General features: G+C 40.5%; 1 protein-coding gene across 4 annotated transcripts in view; it reads right to left on the bottom strand.

Annotated features, from left to right (window-relative positions):
* The window catches only part of TRIP10 (thyroid hormone receptor interactor 10), a 1,409,323-nt gene that overhangs the window by 530,443 nt on the left and 859,263 nt on the right, over nucleotides 1–19,617 (bottom strand). For all 4 annotated transcript variants that reach the window (XM_044084721.1, XM_044084722.1, XR_006366390.1 and 1 more), the window contains exon 7: nucleotides 3,087–3,215. In XM_044084721.1, coding sequence (XP_043940656.1) covers nucleotides 3,087–3,215 — 129 coding nt within the window. The remainder of the gene's footprint in view (nucleotides 1–3,086; nucleotides 3,216–19,617) is intronic.

A 19,617-nucleotide genomic window follows, 5' to 3' on the forward strand; every position in this document is an offset into this window, starting at 1 on the left:
GGAAGAGGCAGGAAAGGACCAATTTTTAGAGGGCCAATGCTACTAAATCTGGGAGGATGTACTTGCAGGAAATCTTTAACAGTTTGCATAGATTTAGCTTTTTCCTCCATCTTTTTAATTATTACTTCTGCTTTGTTGCCAAACAGGCGGTCTTGGTTTAAGGGAGCATCCAGTAATTTAGCTTTAACATGATCTGGCAGAGATTTCTCCTTAAGCCAAGCATGCCTTCTAAGTACAGACCAAGTGACTGCAGCCATGCAAGATGCCTCTAGTGAATCAAAACCACATTGCAAAGTATGTTTCCAACTTGTTCAGCAGAATGCATTAAATCCTGTAAATCTTTATTTTCAGCACAGTCAGGAATCAACATAAAATTCTGTTTAAGCAATCCAATAAAATGCTGCTGATACTTTAACATATGAAACTGGCAGTTTAAGGCTCTAATGGCCAAGGTTGCAGAAGTGTATACCTTCTTACCCAATCTATCCAGCGCCCTGGAATCTCTATCAGAGGAGGTAGGATTTTTGGCAGTAGTAGCCTTAGAGACCTTGGGTCCCAGTGAAATGGTCTCAGGACCCGCAGTAGGATTTTTAAAAAGGAACTTGTGAGAGTCAGGAACTCTAATATCTATCAGGTTTTCTGGGTGCAGGAGGTAAGGAGTCAGGGGCCAAGCTAGATTACGAAAATGCATCAACAACAATGTCCAGTACAGGGGGATAGCTAAAGGCCTGTGTTGGGGCAGGAGTAAGAAATCCCTAAGCCTCTTTTTAGAGTCGGAGTAATCCTGGCTTTCCCAGTGAAAATGCTCCCTAAGAGTATGCAAGGTTTCACCAAATGAGAAATCCTCTGGAGGGGAAGCAGAGGGAATAGAGTCCTCTGCATCAGAATCCTCATAGGTAGATAAGGGTAAATCCTGGTCTTTAGAGGAAACAAATTTCAGAATCCTGATCAGAAGTATCATAAGCAAACTCAATCCTAGGTCTCTTAGAGGGGGAAGGTTGGCTTCCCCTGATTAAAGTAATAAGGTCTTTAGCCATTCTTATTTGTTTTTTAGGCACAGAGGCCTGACCATGAGGTCTGGGCGTCTGTTTTCTAGGCATGGATCGAGCTTCAGGCCTTGAAGAAGATGGCGTTGGTTTAATATGCAAGTCAGTAGGCCTGAATACACCCTCAGAAGCCAGTGCCTGCACAGCGGCTCCAGTCCCATCCAAGGTAGAGACATCGGCAGGTTCCACAGTTGAAGCATCTTGCGGCATACCGGACTTCGAATGGGTCTCAGTAGAGGCCTGCAAATCTGAAGTAGCGGGTATCAGGGGCTGCGAAAGCGCCTCACTGAGTACCGGCGAACTGGCGACTAGCTTAGGAGAAGCATTGTCGGTAGATTTGGACCTATGCTTTTTGTCTCTGTCTTAATCTTTGCATTTTTTCAGAATGTCGGTAGTCGGGTGGCTTACCGAAGCCATATCTGGATAATTGAACCAAGTACCAAAAAATTAAGAAGCGTAAATATACTGATGATGAATAGTTAGTTGTTTAAATAAGGCACAAGACTGACAGCAAGGTATATCGTGGTCAGGGCCTAGGCAAGGAATGTAGTATGAATGAAAATCTTTATGAGGTATTTGCTTTCCACAAGAAATACAATTACTGACTTTTACTGACATCGGTAATGAGCAAGAAAAAGTTTCCCCAACAGGGTACTTAGGTTAGTTGAAGACTTCGGTTCTGAAACTCGAAAACGAAAATTTCAGGAGTCGGCCGACCGGCACTTGTGAACTGCTTCAGGCACAGCATGGCAAGAAAGACTGATGTAATGGCGTTGGCTGCATGCTTTATACCCCTGACTACCTGACATCATGGAAGATGGGACAGCAACCGGCGCAGGACCCAAGACTTTGTTAATCAGGCCGACTGAGGGCTACTGCAAGCAGATAACACAAATGTGATGATTGCAACAGTGAAACATGAAGAATATTGTTACTTCAATGAACTGCAGTCTGAAAGACATAACTTCAAATATGCCTCAATGAGTAGATCTCACCTTTACAAAAGTATATACTATCACATCACTACATGTGTGTAAACTACGATGAGAATTAAGTTGATATGCAAAGTGAAATCGGCAGCAGGAGCATGTGATGCATTATGGATCTAGGCAGGAGCTTGTGATGCATTACGGATCTAGGCAGGAGCTTGTGATGCATTACGGATCTAGGCAGAAGCTTGTGATGCATTATGGATCCAGGCAGGAGCTTGTGATGCATTACAGATCTAGGCAGGAGCATACGATGCCTCACGGATCTAGGCAGGAGCATACGATGCCTCACGGATCTAGGCAGGAGCATGCGATGCCTCACGGATCTAGGCAGGAGCATGTGATGCCTCACGGATCTAGGCAGGAGCATGTGATGCCTCACGGATCTAGGCAGGAGCATGTGATGCCTCACGGATCTATGCAGGAGCAGCACAGCCTACAGCAGCCTTGACCGAAGACATTATGAATGAGAAACAATAATGCTTGAGATTCTTAAGTATCAAAACCAGCAACTTTCCAATAATGCTCGTTTGAATAAAATCAGAAAACTGCAAGCAGTCAGGAAAAACTCAGACCTGTGCGGCAATGCATACTGCTATGTACACGTATGGATGTAGAAACATCATAACATGGGAAAAGGAGGGGGGAGAACAGAATGCATGCCAAAAATTCTGCAGGAGCAAACTTCAGAATGTTAACTAGCCACTGAGAAGGTTAATGCACATGTAAATGTTTGCCCAAGTAAAGCCTCACAGATTTTTTTTTTGCGACGTACTTGCTTCGTTTGCTCTCTGCTGCCATTTGAGCATTACATTAAAAAATATATGTGATTGGAGACCTTGTTCTACAGCAAAGAAAGCATACAGATATGTGACGTTCCTCATACGGATATGTGACGTTCCTCATACGGATATGTGACGTACCTCAGAAGCAGAGGTTACCATCATTTACCAGACAATGTTCAAGTAAAAACAGTCACAAAGTCCAAAATGATTAGTCTGAAGGTAGAATGTGTATTCTCTTTACCAAAGACAACAGAATTATGACTTACATTAAATATCTGTGGCATGTCTGTGTAATAGAACTGGCTCTGGTCATGATTGTATTTCTGTAACTGAGATGCATAGTCGTTCTTGCTTTCTTCCGCCATATGATTACGTAAATTAGCTTGCTGCTTTGCCTAATGAGAGAAAAAGAAGGAACATTTTACTACACAATGCCCAGGTCTAACAGTTGCTTGAAACAATAACTACCTTGTAATGCACTGCTGCTTGACGGAATACTTACTAGGTTAATTAGAATTAAATATCAGCACATCAAAACCTTAAAGCAGTACATTCTAACTCACATCAGAACCTTAACTTACATCAGAACCTTAAAGCAGTACATTCTAACTCACTCAGAACCTTAAAGCAGTACATTCTAACTCACATCAGAACCTTAAAGCATACATTCTAACTAACTCAGAACCTTAAAGCAGCACATTCTAACTCACGCAAAACCTTAAAGCAGTACATTTTAACTTCACATCAGTACCTTAAAGCAGGACATTCTAACTCACTCAAAACCTTAAAGCAGTACATTTTAACTTCACATCAGTACCTTAAAGTAGTACATTCTAACTCACTTAGAACCTTAAAGCAGTACATTCTAACTTCACATCAGAACCTTAAAGTAGTACATTCTAACTCACGCAGAACCTTAAAGCAGTACATTCTAACTTCACATCAGAACCTTAAAGCAGTACATTCTAACTTCACATCAGAACCTTAAAGCAGTACATTCTAACTCACGAAGAACCTTAAAGCAGTACATTCTAACTCACGCAGAACCTTAAAGCAGTACATTCTAACTTCACATCAGAACCTTAAAGCAGTACATTCTAACTAGCTCAGAACCTTAAAGCAGTACATTCTAACTCACGCAGAACCTTAAAGCAGTACATTCTAACTTCACATCAGAACCTTAAAGCAGTACATTCTAACTCACGCAGAACCTTAAAGCAGTACATTCTAACTCACGCAGAACCGTAAAGCAGTACATTCTAACTTCACGTCAGAACCTTAAAGCAGTACATTCTAACTTCACATCAGAACCTTAAAGCAGTACATTCTAACTCACGCAGAACCTTAAAGCAGTACATTCTAACTTCACATCAGAACCTTAAAGCAGTACATTCTAACTCACGCAGAACCTTAAAGCAGTACATTCTAACTCACGCAGAACCGTAAAGCAGTACATTCTAACTTCACGTCAGAACCTTAAAGCAGTACATTCTAACTTCACATCAGAACCTTACAGCAGTACATTCTAACTCACGCAGAACCTTAAAGCAGTACATTCTAACTCAAGCAGAACCTTAAAGCAGTACATTCTAACTCACGCAGAACCTTAAAGCAGTACATTCTAACTTCACGTCAGAACCTTACAGCAGTACATTCTATCTCACGCAGAACCTTAAAGCAGTACATTCTAACTCACGCAGAACCTTAAAGCAGTACATTCTAACTCGCATCAGAACCTTAAGCAGTACATTCTAACTTCACATCAGAACCTTAAAGCAGTACATTCTAACTCACGCAGAACCTTAAAGCAGTACATTCTAACTTCACATCAGAACCTTAAAGCAGTACATTCTAACTTGCTCAGTACCTTAAAGCAGTACATTCTAACTTCACATCAGAACCTTAAAACAGTACATTCTAACTCTCTCACAACCTTAAAGCAGTACATTCTAACTTGCTCAGAACATTAAAGCAGTACATTCTAACTTCACATCAGAACCTTAAAGCAGTACATTCTAACTCACGCAGAACCTTAAAGCAGTACATTCTAACTCAGGCAGAACCTTAAAGCAGCACATTCTAACTCACTCAGAACCTTAAAGAAGTGCATTCTAACTTCACATCAGAAGCTTAAAGCAGTACATTCTAACTTCACATCAGAAGCTTAAAGCAGTACATTCTAACTTCACATCAGAAGCTTAAAGCAGTACATTCTACCTCACGCAGAACCTTAAAGCAGTACATACTAACTCACGCAGAAGCTTAAAGCAGTACATTCTAACTCGCTCAGAACCCTAAAGCAGTACATTCTGACTCACGAAGAACCTTAAAGCAGTGCATTCTAACTCGCATCAGAACCTTAAAGCAGTACATTCTAACTCACGCAGAACCTTAAAGCAGTACATTCTAACTTCACATCAGAACCTTAAAGCAGTACATTCTAACTCGCTCAGAACCTTAAAGCAGTACATTCTAACTCAAGCAGAACCTTAAAGCAGTACATTCTAACTTCACATAAGAACCTTAAAGCAGTACATTCTAACTCGCTCAGAACCTTAAAGCAGTACATTCTAACTTCACATCAGAACCTTAAAGCAGTACATTCTAACTCACGCAGAACCTTAAAGCAGTACATTCTAACTCACGCAGAACCTTAAAGCAGTACATTCTAACTCACATCAGAACCTTAAAGCAGTACATTCTAACTCACATCAGAACCTTAAAGCAGTACATTCTAACTCACGCAGAACCTTAAAGCAGTACATTCTAACTTCACATCAGAACCTTAAAGCAGTACATTCTAACTCGCTCAGAACCTTAAAGCAGTACATTCTAACTCACGCAGAACCTTAAAGCAGTACATTCTAACTTCACATCAGAACCTTAAAGCAGTACATTCTAACTTCACATCAGAACCATAAAGCAGTACATTCTAACTCGCATCAGAACCTTAAAGCCGTACATTCTAACTCACGCAGAACCTTAAAGCAGTACATTCTAACTTGACATCAGAACCTTAAAGCAGTACATTCTAACTCGCATCAGAACCTTAAAGCAGTACATTCTAACGCACTCAGAACCTTAAAGCAGTACATTCTAACTCACTCAGAACCTTAAAGCAGTACATCCTGACTCACATCAGAACCTTAAAGCAGTACATTCTAACTTCACATCAGAACCTTAAAGTAGTACATTCTAACTCATGCAGAACCTTAAAGCAGTACATTCTAACTCACTCAGAACCTTAAAGCAGTACATTCTAACTCACTCAGAACCTTAAAGCAGTACACTCTAACTTGCTCAAAACCTTAAAGCAGTACATTCTAACTCACGAAGAACCATAAAGCAGTACATTCTAACTTCACATCAGAACCTTAAAGCAGTACATTCTAACTAGCTCAGAACCTTAAAGCAGTACATTCTCATGCAGAACCTTAAAGCATACATTCTAACTTCACATCAGAACCTTAAAGCAGTACATTCCAACTCACATCAGAACCTTAAAGCAGTACATTCTAACTCACTCAGAACCTTAAAGCAGTACATTCTAACTCACTCAGAACCTTAAAGCAGTACATTCTAACTTCACATCAGAACCTTAAAGCAGTACATTCCAACTCACGCAGAACCTTAAAGCAGTACATTCTAACTCACCCAGAACCTTAAAGCTGTACATTCTAACTCACTCAGAACCTTAAAGCAGTGCATTCTAACTCGCATCAGAACCTTAAAGCAGTACATTCTAACTTCATATCAGAACCTTAAAGCAGTACATTCTACCTCATGCAGAACCTTAAAGCAGTACATTCTAACTCACATCAGAACCTTAAAATAGTACATTCTAACTTCACATCAGAACCTTAAAGCAGTACATTCTAACTTGCTCAGAACCTTAAAGCAGCACATTCTAACTCACTCAGAACCTTAAAGCAGTACATTCTAACTTCACATCAGAACCTTAAAGCAGTGCATTCTAACTCACATCAGAACCTTAAAGCAGTACATTCTAACTTCACATCAGAACCTAAAAGCAGTACATTCTAACTCACGCAGAACTGTAAAGCAGTACATTCTAACTCAAGCAGAACCTTAAAGCAGTACATTCTCACGCAGAACCTTAAAGCAGTACATTCTAACTTCACATCAGAACCTTAAAGCAGTACATTCTAACTCACGCAGAACCTTAAAGCAGTACATTCTGACTCACGCAGAACCTTAAAGCAGTACATTCTAACTCAAGCAGAACCTTAAAGCAGTACATTCCAACTACACATCAGAACCTTAAAGCAGTACATTCTAACTCACTCAGAACCTTAAAGCAGTACATTCTAACTCACGCAGAACCTTAAAGCAGTGCATTCTAACTCACATCAGAACCTTAAAGCAGTACATTCTAACTCACGCAGAACCTTAAAGCAGTACATTTTAACTCACTCAGAACCTTAAAGCAGTACATTCTAACTCACGCAGAACCTTAAAGCAGTACATTCTAACTCACGCAGAACCTCAAAGCAGTACATTCTAACTTCACATCAGAACCTTAAAGCAGTACATTCTAACTCGCTCAGAACCTTAAAGCAGTACATTCTAACTCGCTCAGAACCTTAAAGCAGTACATTCTAACTCGCGCAGAACCTTAAAGCAGTACATTCTAACTCGCTGAGAACCTTAAAGCAGTACATTCTAACTTCACATCAGAACCTTAAAGCAGTACATTCTAACTCGCATCAGAACCTTAAAGCCATACATTCTAACTCACGCAGAACCATAAAGCAGTACATTCTAACTTTACATCAGAACCTTAAAGCAGTACATTCTAACTTCACATCAGAACGTTAAAGCAGTACATTCTAACTCACTCAGAACCTTAAAGCAGTACATTCTAACTCACTCAGAACCTTAAAGCAGTACATCCCAACTCACATCAGAACCTTAAAGCAGTATATTCTAACTTCACATCAGAACCTTAAAGCAGTACATTCTAACTCACGCAGAACTTTAAAGCACTACATTCTAACTCACGCAGAACCTTAAAGCAGTACATTCTAACACAGGCAGAAACTTAAAGCAGTACATTCTAACTCACACAGAACCTTAAAGCAGTACATTCTAACTCACTCAGAACCTTAAAGCAGTACATGCTAACTCATGCAGAACCTTAAAGCAGTACATTCTAACTCACTCAGAACCTTAAAGCAGTACATGCTAACTCACGCAGAACCTTAAAGCAATACATTCTAACTCACACAGAACCTTAAAGCAGTACATTCTAACTCACGCAGAACCTTAAAGCAGCACAGTCTAACTTCACATCAGAACCTTAAAGCAGTACATTCTAACTCACTCAGAACCTTAAAGCAGTACATTCTAACTCACTCAGAACCTTAAAGCAGTACATCCTAACTCACATCAGAACCTTAAAGCAGTACATTCTAACTTGCTCAGAACCTTAAAGCAGCACATTCTAACTCACGCAGAACCTTAAAGCAGTACATTCTAACTCACTCAGAACCTTAAAGAAGTGCATTCTAACTCACATCAGAACCTTAAAGCAGTACAATCTAACTCACATCAGAACCTTAAAGCAGTACATTCTAACTCACGCAGACCCTTAAGGCAGTACATTCTAACTAACACAGAACCTTAAAGCAGTACATTCTAACTTGCTCAGAACCTTAAAGCAGTACATTCTAACTCACGAAGAACCTTAAAGCAGTGCATTCTAACTCGCATCAGAACCTTAAAGCAGTACATTCTAACTTCACATCAGAACCTTAAAGCAATACATTCTAACCCACGCAGAACCTTAAAGCAGTATATTCTAACTCGCTCAGAACCTTAAAGCAGTACATTCTAACTCGCTCAGAACCTTAAAGCAGTGCATTCGAACTCACGAAGAACCTTAAAGCAGTGCATTCTAACTCACTCAGAACCTTAAAGCAGTACATTTTAACTTCACATCAGAACCTTAAAACAGTACATTCTAACTCAAGCAGAACCTTAAAGCAGTACATTCCAACTACACATCAGTACCTTAAAGCAGTACATTCCAACTCACATCAGAACCTTAAAGCAGTACATTCTAACTTCACATCAGAACCTTAAAGCAGTACATTCTAACTCACATCAGAACCTTAAAGCAGTACATTCTAACTTCACATCAGAACCTTAAAGCAGTACATTCTAACTCACGCAGAACTGTAAAGCAGTACATTCTAACTCAAGCAGAACTGTAAAGCAGTACATTCTAACTCAAGCAGAACCTCAAAGCAGTACATTCTAACTTCACATCAGAACCTTAAAGCAGTACATTCTAACTCGCTCAGAACCTTAAAGCAGTACATTCTAACTCGCGCAGAACCTTAAAGCAGTACATTCTAACTCACTGAGAACCTTAAAGCAGTACATTCTAACTTCACATCAGAACCTTAAAGCAGTACATTCTAACTCACATCAGAACCTTAAAGCAGTACATTCTAACTTCACATCAGAACCTTAAAGCAGTACATTCTAACTCACACAGAACCTTAAAGCAGTACATTCTAACTCACTCAGAACCTTAAAGCAGTACATGCTAACTCATGCAGAACCTTAAAGCAATACATTCTAACTCACGCAGAACCTTAAAGCAGTACATTCTAACTCACGCAGAACCATAAAGCAGTACAGTCTAACTTCACATCAGAACCTTAAAGCAGTACATTCTAACTCACATCAGAACCTTAAAGCAGTACATTCTAACTCACTCAGAACCTTAAAGCAGTACATTCTAACTCACTCAGAACCTTAAAGCAGTACATCCTAACTCACATCAGAACCTTAAAGCAGTACATTCTAACTTGCTCATAACCTTAAAGCAGCACATTCTAACTCACGCAGAACCTTAAAGCAGTACATTCTAACTCACTCAGAACCTTAAAGAAGTGCATTCTAACTCGCATCAGAACCTTAAACCAGTAGATTCTAACTCACATCAGAACCTTAAAGCAGTACATTCTAACTCATGCAGAACCTTAAGGCAGTACATTCTAACTCACACAGAACCTTAAAGCAGTACATTCTAACTTGCTCAGAACCTTAAAGCAGCACATTCTAACTCACGCAGAACCTTAAAGCAGTACATTCTAACTCGCTCAGAACCTTAAAGCAGTACATTCTAACTCGCTCAGAACCTTAAAGCAGTGCATTCTAACTCACAAAGAACCTTAAAGCAGTGCATTCTAACTCACATCAGAACCTTAAAGCAGTGCATTCTAACTCACATCAGAACCTTAAAGCAGTACATTCTAACTTCACATCAGAACGTTAAAGCATTACATTCTAACTCACGCAGAACCTTAAAGCAGTACATTCTAACTTCACATCAGAACCTTAAAGCAGTATATTCTAACTTGCATCAGAACCTTAAACCAGTACATTCTAACTCGCATCAGAACCTTAAAGCAGTACATTCTAACTCACGCAGAACCTTAAAGCAGTACATTCTAACTCACTCAGAACCTTAAAGCAGTACATGCTAACTCACGCAGAACCTTAAAGCAGTACATTCTAACTTGCATCAGAACCTTAAACCAGTACATTCTAACTCACATCAGAACCTTAAAGCAGTACATTCTAACTTCACATCAGAACCTTAAAGCAGTACATTCTAACTCACTCAGAACCTTAAAGCAGTACATTCTAACTTGCTCAGAACCTTAAAGCAGCACATTCTAACTCACGCAAAACCTTAAAGCAGTACATTTTAACTTCACATCAGAACCTTAAAGCAGTACATTCTAACTCAAGCAGAACCTTAAAGCAGTACATTCCAACTACACATCAGTACCTTAAAGCAGTACATTCCAACTCACATCAGAACCTTAAAGCAGTACATTCTAACTTCACATCAGAACCTTAAAGCAGTACATTCTACCTCACTCAGAACCTTAAAGCAGTACATTCTAACTCACATCAGAACCTTAAAGTAGTACATTCTAACTTCACATCAGAACCTTAAAGCAGTACATTCTAACTTGCTGAGAACCTTAAAGCAGCACATTCTAACTCACGCAAAACCTTAAAGCAGTACATTTTAACTTCACATCAGAACCTTAAAGCAGTACATTCTAACTCACGCAGAACCTTAAAGCAGTACATTCTAACTCAAGCAGAACCTTAAAGCAGTACATTCCAACTACACACAAGTACCTTAAAGCAGTACATTCTAACTTCACATCAGAACCTTAAAGCAGTACATTCTAACTAACGCAAAACTTTAAAGCAGTACATTCTAACTCACTCAGAACCTTAAAGCAGTACATTCTCACGCAGAACCTTAAAGCAGTACATTCTAACTTCACATCAGAACCTTAAAGCAGTACATTCTAACTCACGCAGAACCTTAAAGCAGTACATTCTAACTCACGCAGAACCTTAAAGCAGTGCATGCTAACTCACGCAGAACCTTAAAGCAGTGCATGCTAACTCACATCAGAACCTTAAAGCAGTACATTCTAACTCACGCAGAACCTTAAAGCAGTACATTCTAACTTCAAATCAGAACCTTAAAGCAGTACATTCTAACTCGCTCAGAACCTTAAAGCAGTACATTCTAACTCACTCAGAACCTTAAAGCAGTACATTCTAACTCACGCAGAACCTTAAAGCAGTACATTCTAACTCGCTGAGAACCTTAAAGCAGTACATTCTAACTTCACATCAGAACCTTAAAGCAGTACATTCTAACTTCACATCAGAACCTTAAAGCAGTACATTCTAACTCACATCAGAACCTTAAAGCCATACATTCTAACTCGTGCAGAACCTTAAAGCAGTACATTCTAACTTCACATCAGAACCTTAAAGCAGTACATTCTAACTCACATCAGAACCTTAAAGCAGTACATTCTAACTCGCGCAGAACCTTAAAGCAGTACATTCTAACTCACGCAGAACCTTAAAGCAGTACATTCTCACACAGAACCTTAAAGCAGTACATTCTAACTCACTCAGAACCTTAAAGCAGTACATTCTAACTCACTCAGAACCTTAAAGCAGTACACTCTAACTTGCTCAAAACCTTAAAGCAGTACATTCTAACTCACGAAGAACCTTAAAGCAGTGCATTCTAACTTCACATCAGAATCTTAAAGCAGTACATTCTAACTAGCTCAGAACCTTAAAGCAGTACATTCTAACTCACGCAGAACCTTAAAGCAGTACATTCTAACTTCACATCAGAACCTTAAAGCAGTACATTCCAACTCGCATCAGAACCTTAAAGCAGTGCATTCTAACTCACTCAGAACCTTAAAGCAGTACATTCCAACTCACTCAGAACCTTAAAGTAGTACAGTCTAACTTCACATCAGAACCTTAAAGCAGTACATTCTAACTCACTCAGAAACTTAAAGCAGTGCATTCTAACTCGCATCAGAACCTTAAAGCAGTACATTCTAACTTCACATCAGAACCTTAAAGCAGTACATTCTACCTCGCGCAGAACCTTAAAGCAGTGCATTCTAACTCACATCAGAGCCTTAAAGCAGTACATTCTAACTCACGCAGAACCTTAAAGCAGTACATTCTAACTTCACATCAGAACCTTAAAGCAGTACATTCCAACTCGCATCAGAACCTTAAACCAGTACATTCCAACTAACATCAGAACCTTAAAGCAGTACATTCTAACTCACTCAGAACCTTAAAGCAGTACATTTTAACTTCACATCAGAACCTTAAAGCAGTACATTCTAACTCACTCAGAACCTTAAAGCAGTACAGTCTAACTCACGCAGAACCTTAAAGCAGTACATTCTAACTCACGCAGAACCTTAAAGGAGTACATTCTAACTTCACATCAGAACCTTAAAGCAGTATATTCTAACTCACGCAGAACCTTAAAGCAGTACATTCTAACTCACATCAGAACCTTAAAGCAGTACATTCTATCACATCAGAACCTTAAAGCAGTACATTCTAACTCACATCAGAACCTTAAAGCAGTACATTCTAACTTCACATAAGAACCTTAAAGCAGTACATTCTAACTCACGCAGAACCTTAAAGCAGTACATTCTAACTTCACATCAGAACCTTAAAGCAGTACATTTAACTCACATCAGAACCTTAAAGTAGTACATTCTAACTTCACATCAGAACCTCAAAGCAATACATTCTAACTTCACATCAGAACCTTAAAGCAGTACATTCTAACTTCAAATCAGAACCTTAAAGCAGTACATTCTACCTCATGCAGAACCTTAAAGCAGTACATTCTAACTTGCTCAGAACCAGGAAGAAAATAAAAACTCAAAACTTTGGGGGGGGGGGGTCTGCATGTAATGGTTAAGGCCTTTTACCTGAAAGACACAAGGTACAGGGTTTGATCCCAACCCTCAGGATATTGATTAGGCTTAAAATGCCCCTTCACGGTAGTCTAGTATTAATCTACAAATCATTGAAGTATAAAAACACAAAAATGTGAGATTTTTGAGGAGTAGGTTATGAACAGCTGAGGGAGAGGTGTCACAGTTCAGCTACGAGATTGGAAACAGAAAATAACTTACTGCACCATAACAGGGATGGAGTAATCAGTTCTACGGGGAAAAGGGGAAGGGTCTCAGGAATAAGAAAAAAAACAGAAAAAAATGCCAGAGGGGTGACAGCAATGTGATGTTAACAGACAGATGGGCAAATGACATGACCTTCAGTAGGTGAAAGGTAGAGGATGGGAGATGGAGAAGGCATAGTACAAAGAGGTAGAGCAGAAAGGCAACACTGAGCAGGCTGACAGGGTTACCAAGGCATGCTTCCAGAAAGGCAGACATGCACAGTGTTCACAAGGGAAAGGAAGGAGATACTATACTGGAAAGGTGAAAGGCAACACTGAGCAGGCTGACAGGGTTACCAAGGCATGCTTACATTGAGGCAGACATGCACAGTGTTCACAAGGGAAAGGAAGGAGATACTATACTGGAAAGGTGAAAGGCAACACTGAGCAGGCTGACAGGGTTACCAAGGCATGCACAGGGTCACAAGGGAAAGGAAGGAGATACTATACTGGAAAGGTGAAAGGCAACACTGAGCAGGCTGCAGGGTTACCAAGGCATGCTTACAGAGAGGCAGACATGCACAGTGTTCACAAGGGAAAGGAAGGAGATACTATACTGGAAAGGTGAAAGGCAACACTGAGCAGGCTGACAGGGTTACTAAGGCATGCACAGGGTCACAAGGGAAAGGAAGGAGATGGTGCTATACTGGAAAGGACAAAGGGAACAGAAATGGAGGGCAGACACACAGATTGAGACGGGGGAGAAATAGAGTGTGAAAGGAAATGGAGAGGAGCTGGCTTCCTCTAAGAAATGACAAAACACAAAATGCACCGCCTCCTAGTTCCTGACAATTGTGGTCAGTATGCTGACCAGAAGGGTTTTAACAGATCACAGGCCAGTGAACAAGTCCCTAAGGAATGGAAGACAGAGTGTGTGATATTCTCTTGGTTGGGTTGTAGATGGGGGGGGTAGAGGAAAAATATAAGGAGCTACAGCTGAAGTGACAGAGAACACCAAAGCTAGAACACCGAGAGAAAGGCAGGCTACCTTCCTAGGAGAGGACAACAGCTGGAAAATGACCAACACTAGGTTCAATACAAGCAGCAGCTGACTAGCATTCTAGAATTACATGCAGATGGTAAGAAGGGACTCAGTGTTACTGTCGCTTTAAGACCGATTCTTAGATCACATGACTTGGTGAGGTAACTTGTGCTTAAAAGATGGTTTGTTTGTAACAGTCTTTAGATCGCATGTAATTTACCCTGGAATTTAGTAAGGCCTCTCTTGGACCTCCACACAATGCTAACAGGAAAACTAGAGTAGGACCAAGCCTGAATGGAAGCGCCAATAATAGAGCATCAACGTGATCTGTCCAGTATACCTCCCCTGTGCCCATGTCACACATAGCTGAGGGAATACAGAAAGGGATCACACTCCTCCCTGTGCTCGTCTCACACATACCTGAGGGAATACAGAAGATGGCTGTACTCCCCTTCTGTTTGTCTCACACAAATCTAGAGGTACCTGATGGAACAGAGAAAAAGATTGTACTCCTCTCTATATTTGTCTTGCACATACCTAGAGGATCAACCTCATTTCTAATAACAGAAAGTTAGAAACAGCAGTAGAAGAAAAGCAGTATCCCCCATATGCTTCAAATACCACAACTACAAACTGCTCACAGCATCCTAAATATCCCCAACTCTTGCCCTGCCCTTACATCTATAATTACATCCTACACACCTAATCATGACCTCAGAAGAACACTACAAAACCTTCTGTAGGTGACCAAACCAAACAAAAATACTGGAAAAATACTTTACAGTCATTCAATTGCATACTCATAGAACAAACTTCCATTGTCCCTTCACTCCACTACCAAAAGTGGCGAATTCAAAAATCAACTAAAAATTCACTTCCAACATGCATGGATATGTACTCATCAGGAAATTACCTAATTAATTTTTCTTCTCTCAGTTAACATGTCTGCCTGATATCTACCTAAACTGTCTACATATATTACTCTCTCTGCAGTGAGCACCTATGTTATTAAATGCAACTTTGTTGTACAATGCCATAGTGTTCCTCTGACTTTTTTTTTTTATTTTAGGCATTGCTACATTCCTTGTAAATAACTTAATGCTAACCAAATTTCTCAAACCTATTGTTACTGCATTCTCAAAATGCTGTACTTTTGCCTTGTATATATTAGTACTGTATATTTCACCCTGTTTTTGTACTGTTAAGTATCTTACAACTTGAATGTTTAGTTTTTTTCTTACTTTTTAATTACTTTCCTGGAGCTTTTCTCCCAGGGTCCCCGCTGAAAAAGGGCTCTCTGGGCCCAGCCGGACTAACCCGGTTTACAAATGTAAAAATAAAGATGTTGAGGGTTTGAAAGAGTTTAAGGATGGATTTGGCAATGTTAGCCCAGTAAGCTCAAAGGTGACAACAGAGGTTTAAAGAAAGTACAGTTGTGTAGGAATGTACCATAACAATAGATGTCAGAGTACACTGCTGTTGCCGTAGTCCTTACTACTGGGACTTCTAATAATCTCTGACATCAGAGCCAAACTTCAAGAATTCAGGGTCCTTTCCCTTTTGCCACAGCATATGCCCATTTCCGAGTACATTTGTATGTTCAGAATAAAGCAAGCATTTGCCTACTCTATGAGAGAGCTTTCCTCCCCCAGAAAACAGAGGCTGTAGTCCCACAGAGTAAAAATGGCTGAGGAATATAAAATCATGGATTTTATTCAAAGAAGGAAAATAGAATCATAAAAGCAAGGCTAAAACACAGATAAGCACTTTCGCTCCTTTCTAAACGGGAGCTTCGTCAGGTGTAAAGACGGTTACAAACAAACCATCTTTTAAACACAGTTACCTCACCAAGTCATGTGATCTAAGAATTGGTCTTAAAGGGACAGCTCCATCGAGTCCCTTCCTACCAACTGCATGTAATTCTAGAATCCACTTCCTCTCTTTACATTCTGTTTTATTCCTTGAATCACATTTTTTTTGTTATTAGCCTTGCTTTTATTTTCCTTGTTTGAATAAAATCCATGATTTTCTACAGCAACTGCCGTGGTTGAATGGATGGATTTACTTCTGTTTTTACCTTTTTATATTTAACCAGTCTTAATCCAAGAGTACGTTTTTCTCTACAATGGCCAAGGAATACCATACAAGGGTAGACAGATGCCAAACGTGGAGAAAGGGATGAGACAAGCAGAGGATGGCTTGGGCAGTGGAAAGTAAGTAAGTACTTCCAGCCACACCCAGATGCAAGCAAACCTAAGGCCTAACCAATAAAGATGGACTGGAAAGGAATGGGAACCCCATCCACAGCCTAAAGTGCCCAGAAAACAGCAGGACAACAAGGGGATGGTGAGAGGGAGACAGTACTGCAAGAATCACCTGCCCGATTATCTACCAAGTTCCTGCACAACTGTACCATCTTTTTATTTAAATCAATGCTGCAGTAGCCCTCATGACTGGGACAATTCCAGAGCTCAAAGAAAGATGGTGGTCTGATTACCTGACCAGAGTGCAGCAAGCTTTGTAACATAACTGCAGCAAACATGAGCCAGCCCTGCATTGAATGCTTGTAGGGCTTTGAGAATGTGAAAACTGATGTCCATATGGCTGACTCTGAAACGCATGGGGTCATTCTCTTTAGTAACTTCCACCTCTGTAAACTCAGACTATAACCACTGTTTGTGTACAAATGTAAACAGAAATGTAAATACTCTGACTGGACCTTACTATAATGCAATGTGAGCAAATTAAGCTTTGCTCCCCAGGCCTCCCATGAAAATGGGTACTGCCTAATTGGACTTTCATGGTAAGACAAATAAAACAGCTTGACTACTGATTCCCTTTTAGGAAAGGCACCGTGGTGACACAACCCCTGGTTCTGTGAAACATGAGTGGGTCTACTCTAGTATTACCTTGAAATGCATAGCAAAACTGAACACACAGACTGCTATTTACAGCCAATTTCCTTACAAACAGGTGCATGCATCCTTTTTTGGCGAAGGGAACACAACTGCTAAATTTCCCTTACTTCTCAGATTCTATGTAGACAATATTTAAGTTCTTTGTGTATGTTCTGGGTGTGCAACGTACTTCCACACTAGTTTTCAAGGTTTGGGAAAACAAGTTGCATGGTCTGGCTGAGTGAGACCTCTGTCACTATTCTGAACATTAAGGAAGGACTACAGCTATGTTACAAAGCTTGTCTCCTAATCCTATAAACCATAATGCTTACCCCTCAGCAATCTCTAAAGCACCTACCAAAAGCAAAAAACACCACACATACTTCTACACTCAGTGGGGCCCCAACAGCCCATAAGCCAAGCCAACACATTATCCAGGGCTCTTGTCATAGCGGACTCCATTGTACAACACACAGATGCAGACGCCACACTCATCAGAATGAGCAAGAAGGTAACATTTAGCTGCTTATCTGGAGCCAGGATCCACCATGTGCAACCGCACACAGACACCACTATACCACAGGTACCAGTATTCTATAACCGTCCATGTGGACATTAATGACCCGAGGTGTACTTCTCTGGACTATATGAAGACAGACATTGATCTCTCTGAATGCATCTCTCAGGCAGTTATGTGCAGGGGGAGGTGCAGACCCCACTCTGATAGAACTCCTTTATATACACATAACAAACAGCACTAGAATTACCCATTCTAAAGATTTAAACTTTGCCTGCAATATAAAAAGGACATGTGCTGGAGAGACAGTTGTGTATCCCAGAGACTACCCGTCTCTGGAACAGGTTCCTCATCCATGTAAAGCAGAGCTCCTCCTTAACCCAAATCAACTGTTAACTTGGACAACTGGATGGGGAAATTCTTCCTTGTTTTAGCGCCTAGGTCTCTAATGGACACAGGCAGTCTGTAAAGGGTTCATCTCCCAAGCTCCTGCTTACACTTTTCAAGGGTACTAAAACTTTTCAGAGATTTGGGATGCATGGCTAGGCTTAAAAAGACCCTTCTGGTTATTAGCCTAGTAAACACCTATGAACCTATATTGCTGCGATTCTTCTGTACTAGGAAGTAGTGGTTTTCCCAGATCATGGAACTATCTAGTGAGAAATTTCAGGTGCTGCCTACATTGTTAGACCTTCCACTCAGCACCAGGGGCCTCTGATGCACCCTAACTTGATGATTCTTCAATTTACTGTTTGGATGACCTCATCCTGATGTCATGCTGGCCACCAGTATTCAAAGGATGGGCTAAAAATTAAGGAGGCTAGAAAACCAGCCTAAAGGAAAATCATTCATATCTAAAGGAAGAGGGCTTCCATTTAGTGGCAGGCAAAGGGGCAGGACCCAGAAGCATCAGCAATGCTTGTAATAATGCATTATTTCAGTGAACTGCTTTGCTTTAAGCTTGGCTTATGCATTTGTTAAAGTTCACCATTTCTGCTTTCCATGTCTACTTTTGATCCAGCCTTAGCAATCTTCATTCCAGTGAAACTGTTTTCAGTGAAGGTCGCCCCATTCAGGGATCTGAAATATGTTCTGGTAAAGCTTATTGTAACCCCCAATGAGAGCGATGCAACAGCCCCCATTATTTACCCTGTAAAACTGCTCTGCTACAAGCACATCTGATTTGCAAGCCCAGATGTGCAAAGAGGCTCTATGGTCTAGTGGACATCACAGTAGTGGTCATCACATCATGGAAACTACAGACCTGTAGTCTCACTACTCTCATATGCAAAGTCACGGAAAGAATTATCATGGAGATGATCCATAACGACATAGGAAACCTCCAGACACTGGACCCAACCCAGTCTGGTTTTGTCAAGGGCAGATCATGCCTACTCAACCTGGTAGATTTTTTTAGGTCACCAAAGCAATAGATAAGGGCAAAATAATTCACACTGCCTGCCTTGACCTGGCCAAGGCATGTGACAATACCCTACTTGGGCATTGTTGACAAACTCAAGAGGTTTGGTACAAACCTATAGGTTACTCGGTGGATAGCCACCTGGCTCACAGACAGGACCCAGGAAATTAGAACTGGGGAGTCCACCTGTACACAGATGCCAGTCAAGTGCAGTCCCTCAGGCATCAGTCTTTGGACGCTCCTTTTTGGCATTTACTTCTCTTTTGTCAATGTCAAGGTCTTCTGACTGACTAAATTAACAAATTACTGCAAATTAGGAGCCGTCATTGAATCCCTCACTGACACAAATGTTCTCCATGAAGGGCCAATACAGAAACAACTGGTGTC

This window comes from Protopterus annectens, chromosome 9.part0, assembly GCF_019279795.1.
Source record: "Protopterus annectens isolate FY-2018-M chromosome 9.part0, PAN1.0, whole genome shotgun sequence".
Classification (NCBI taxonomy): Eukaryota; Metazoa; Chordata; order Ceratodontiformes; family Protopteridae; genus Protopterus; species Protopterus annectens.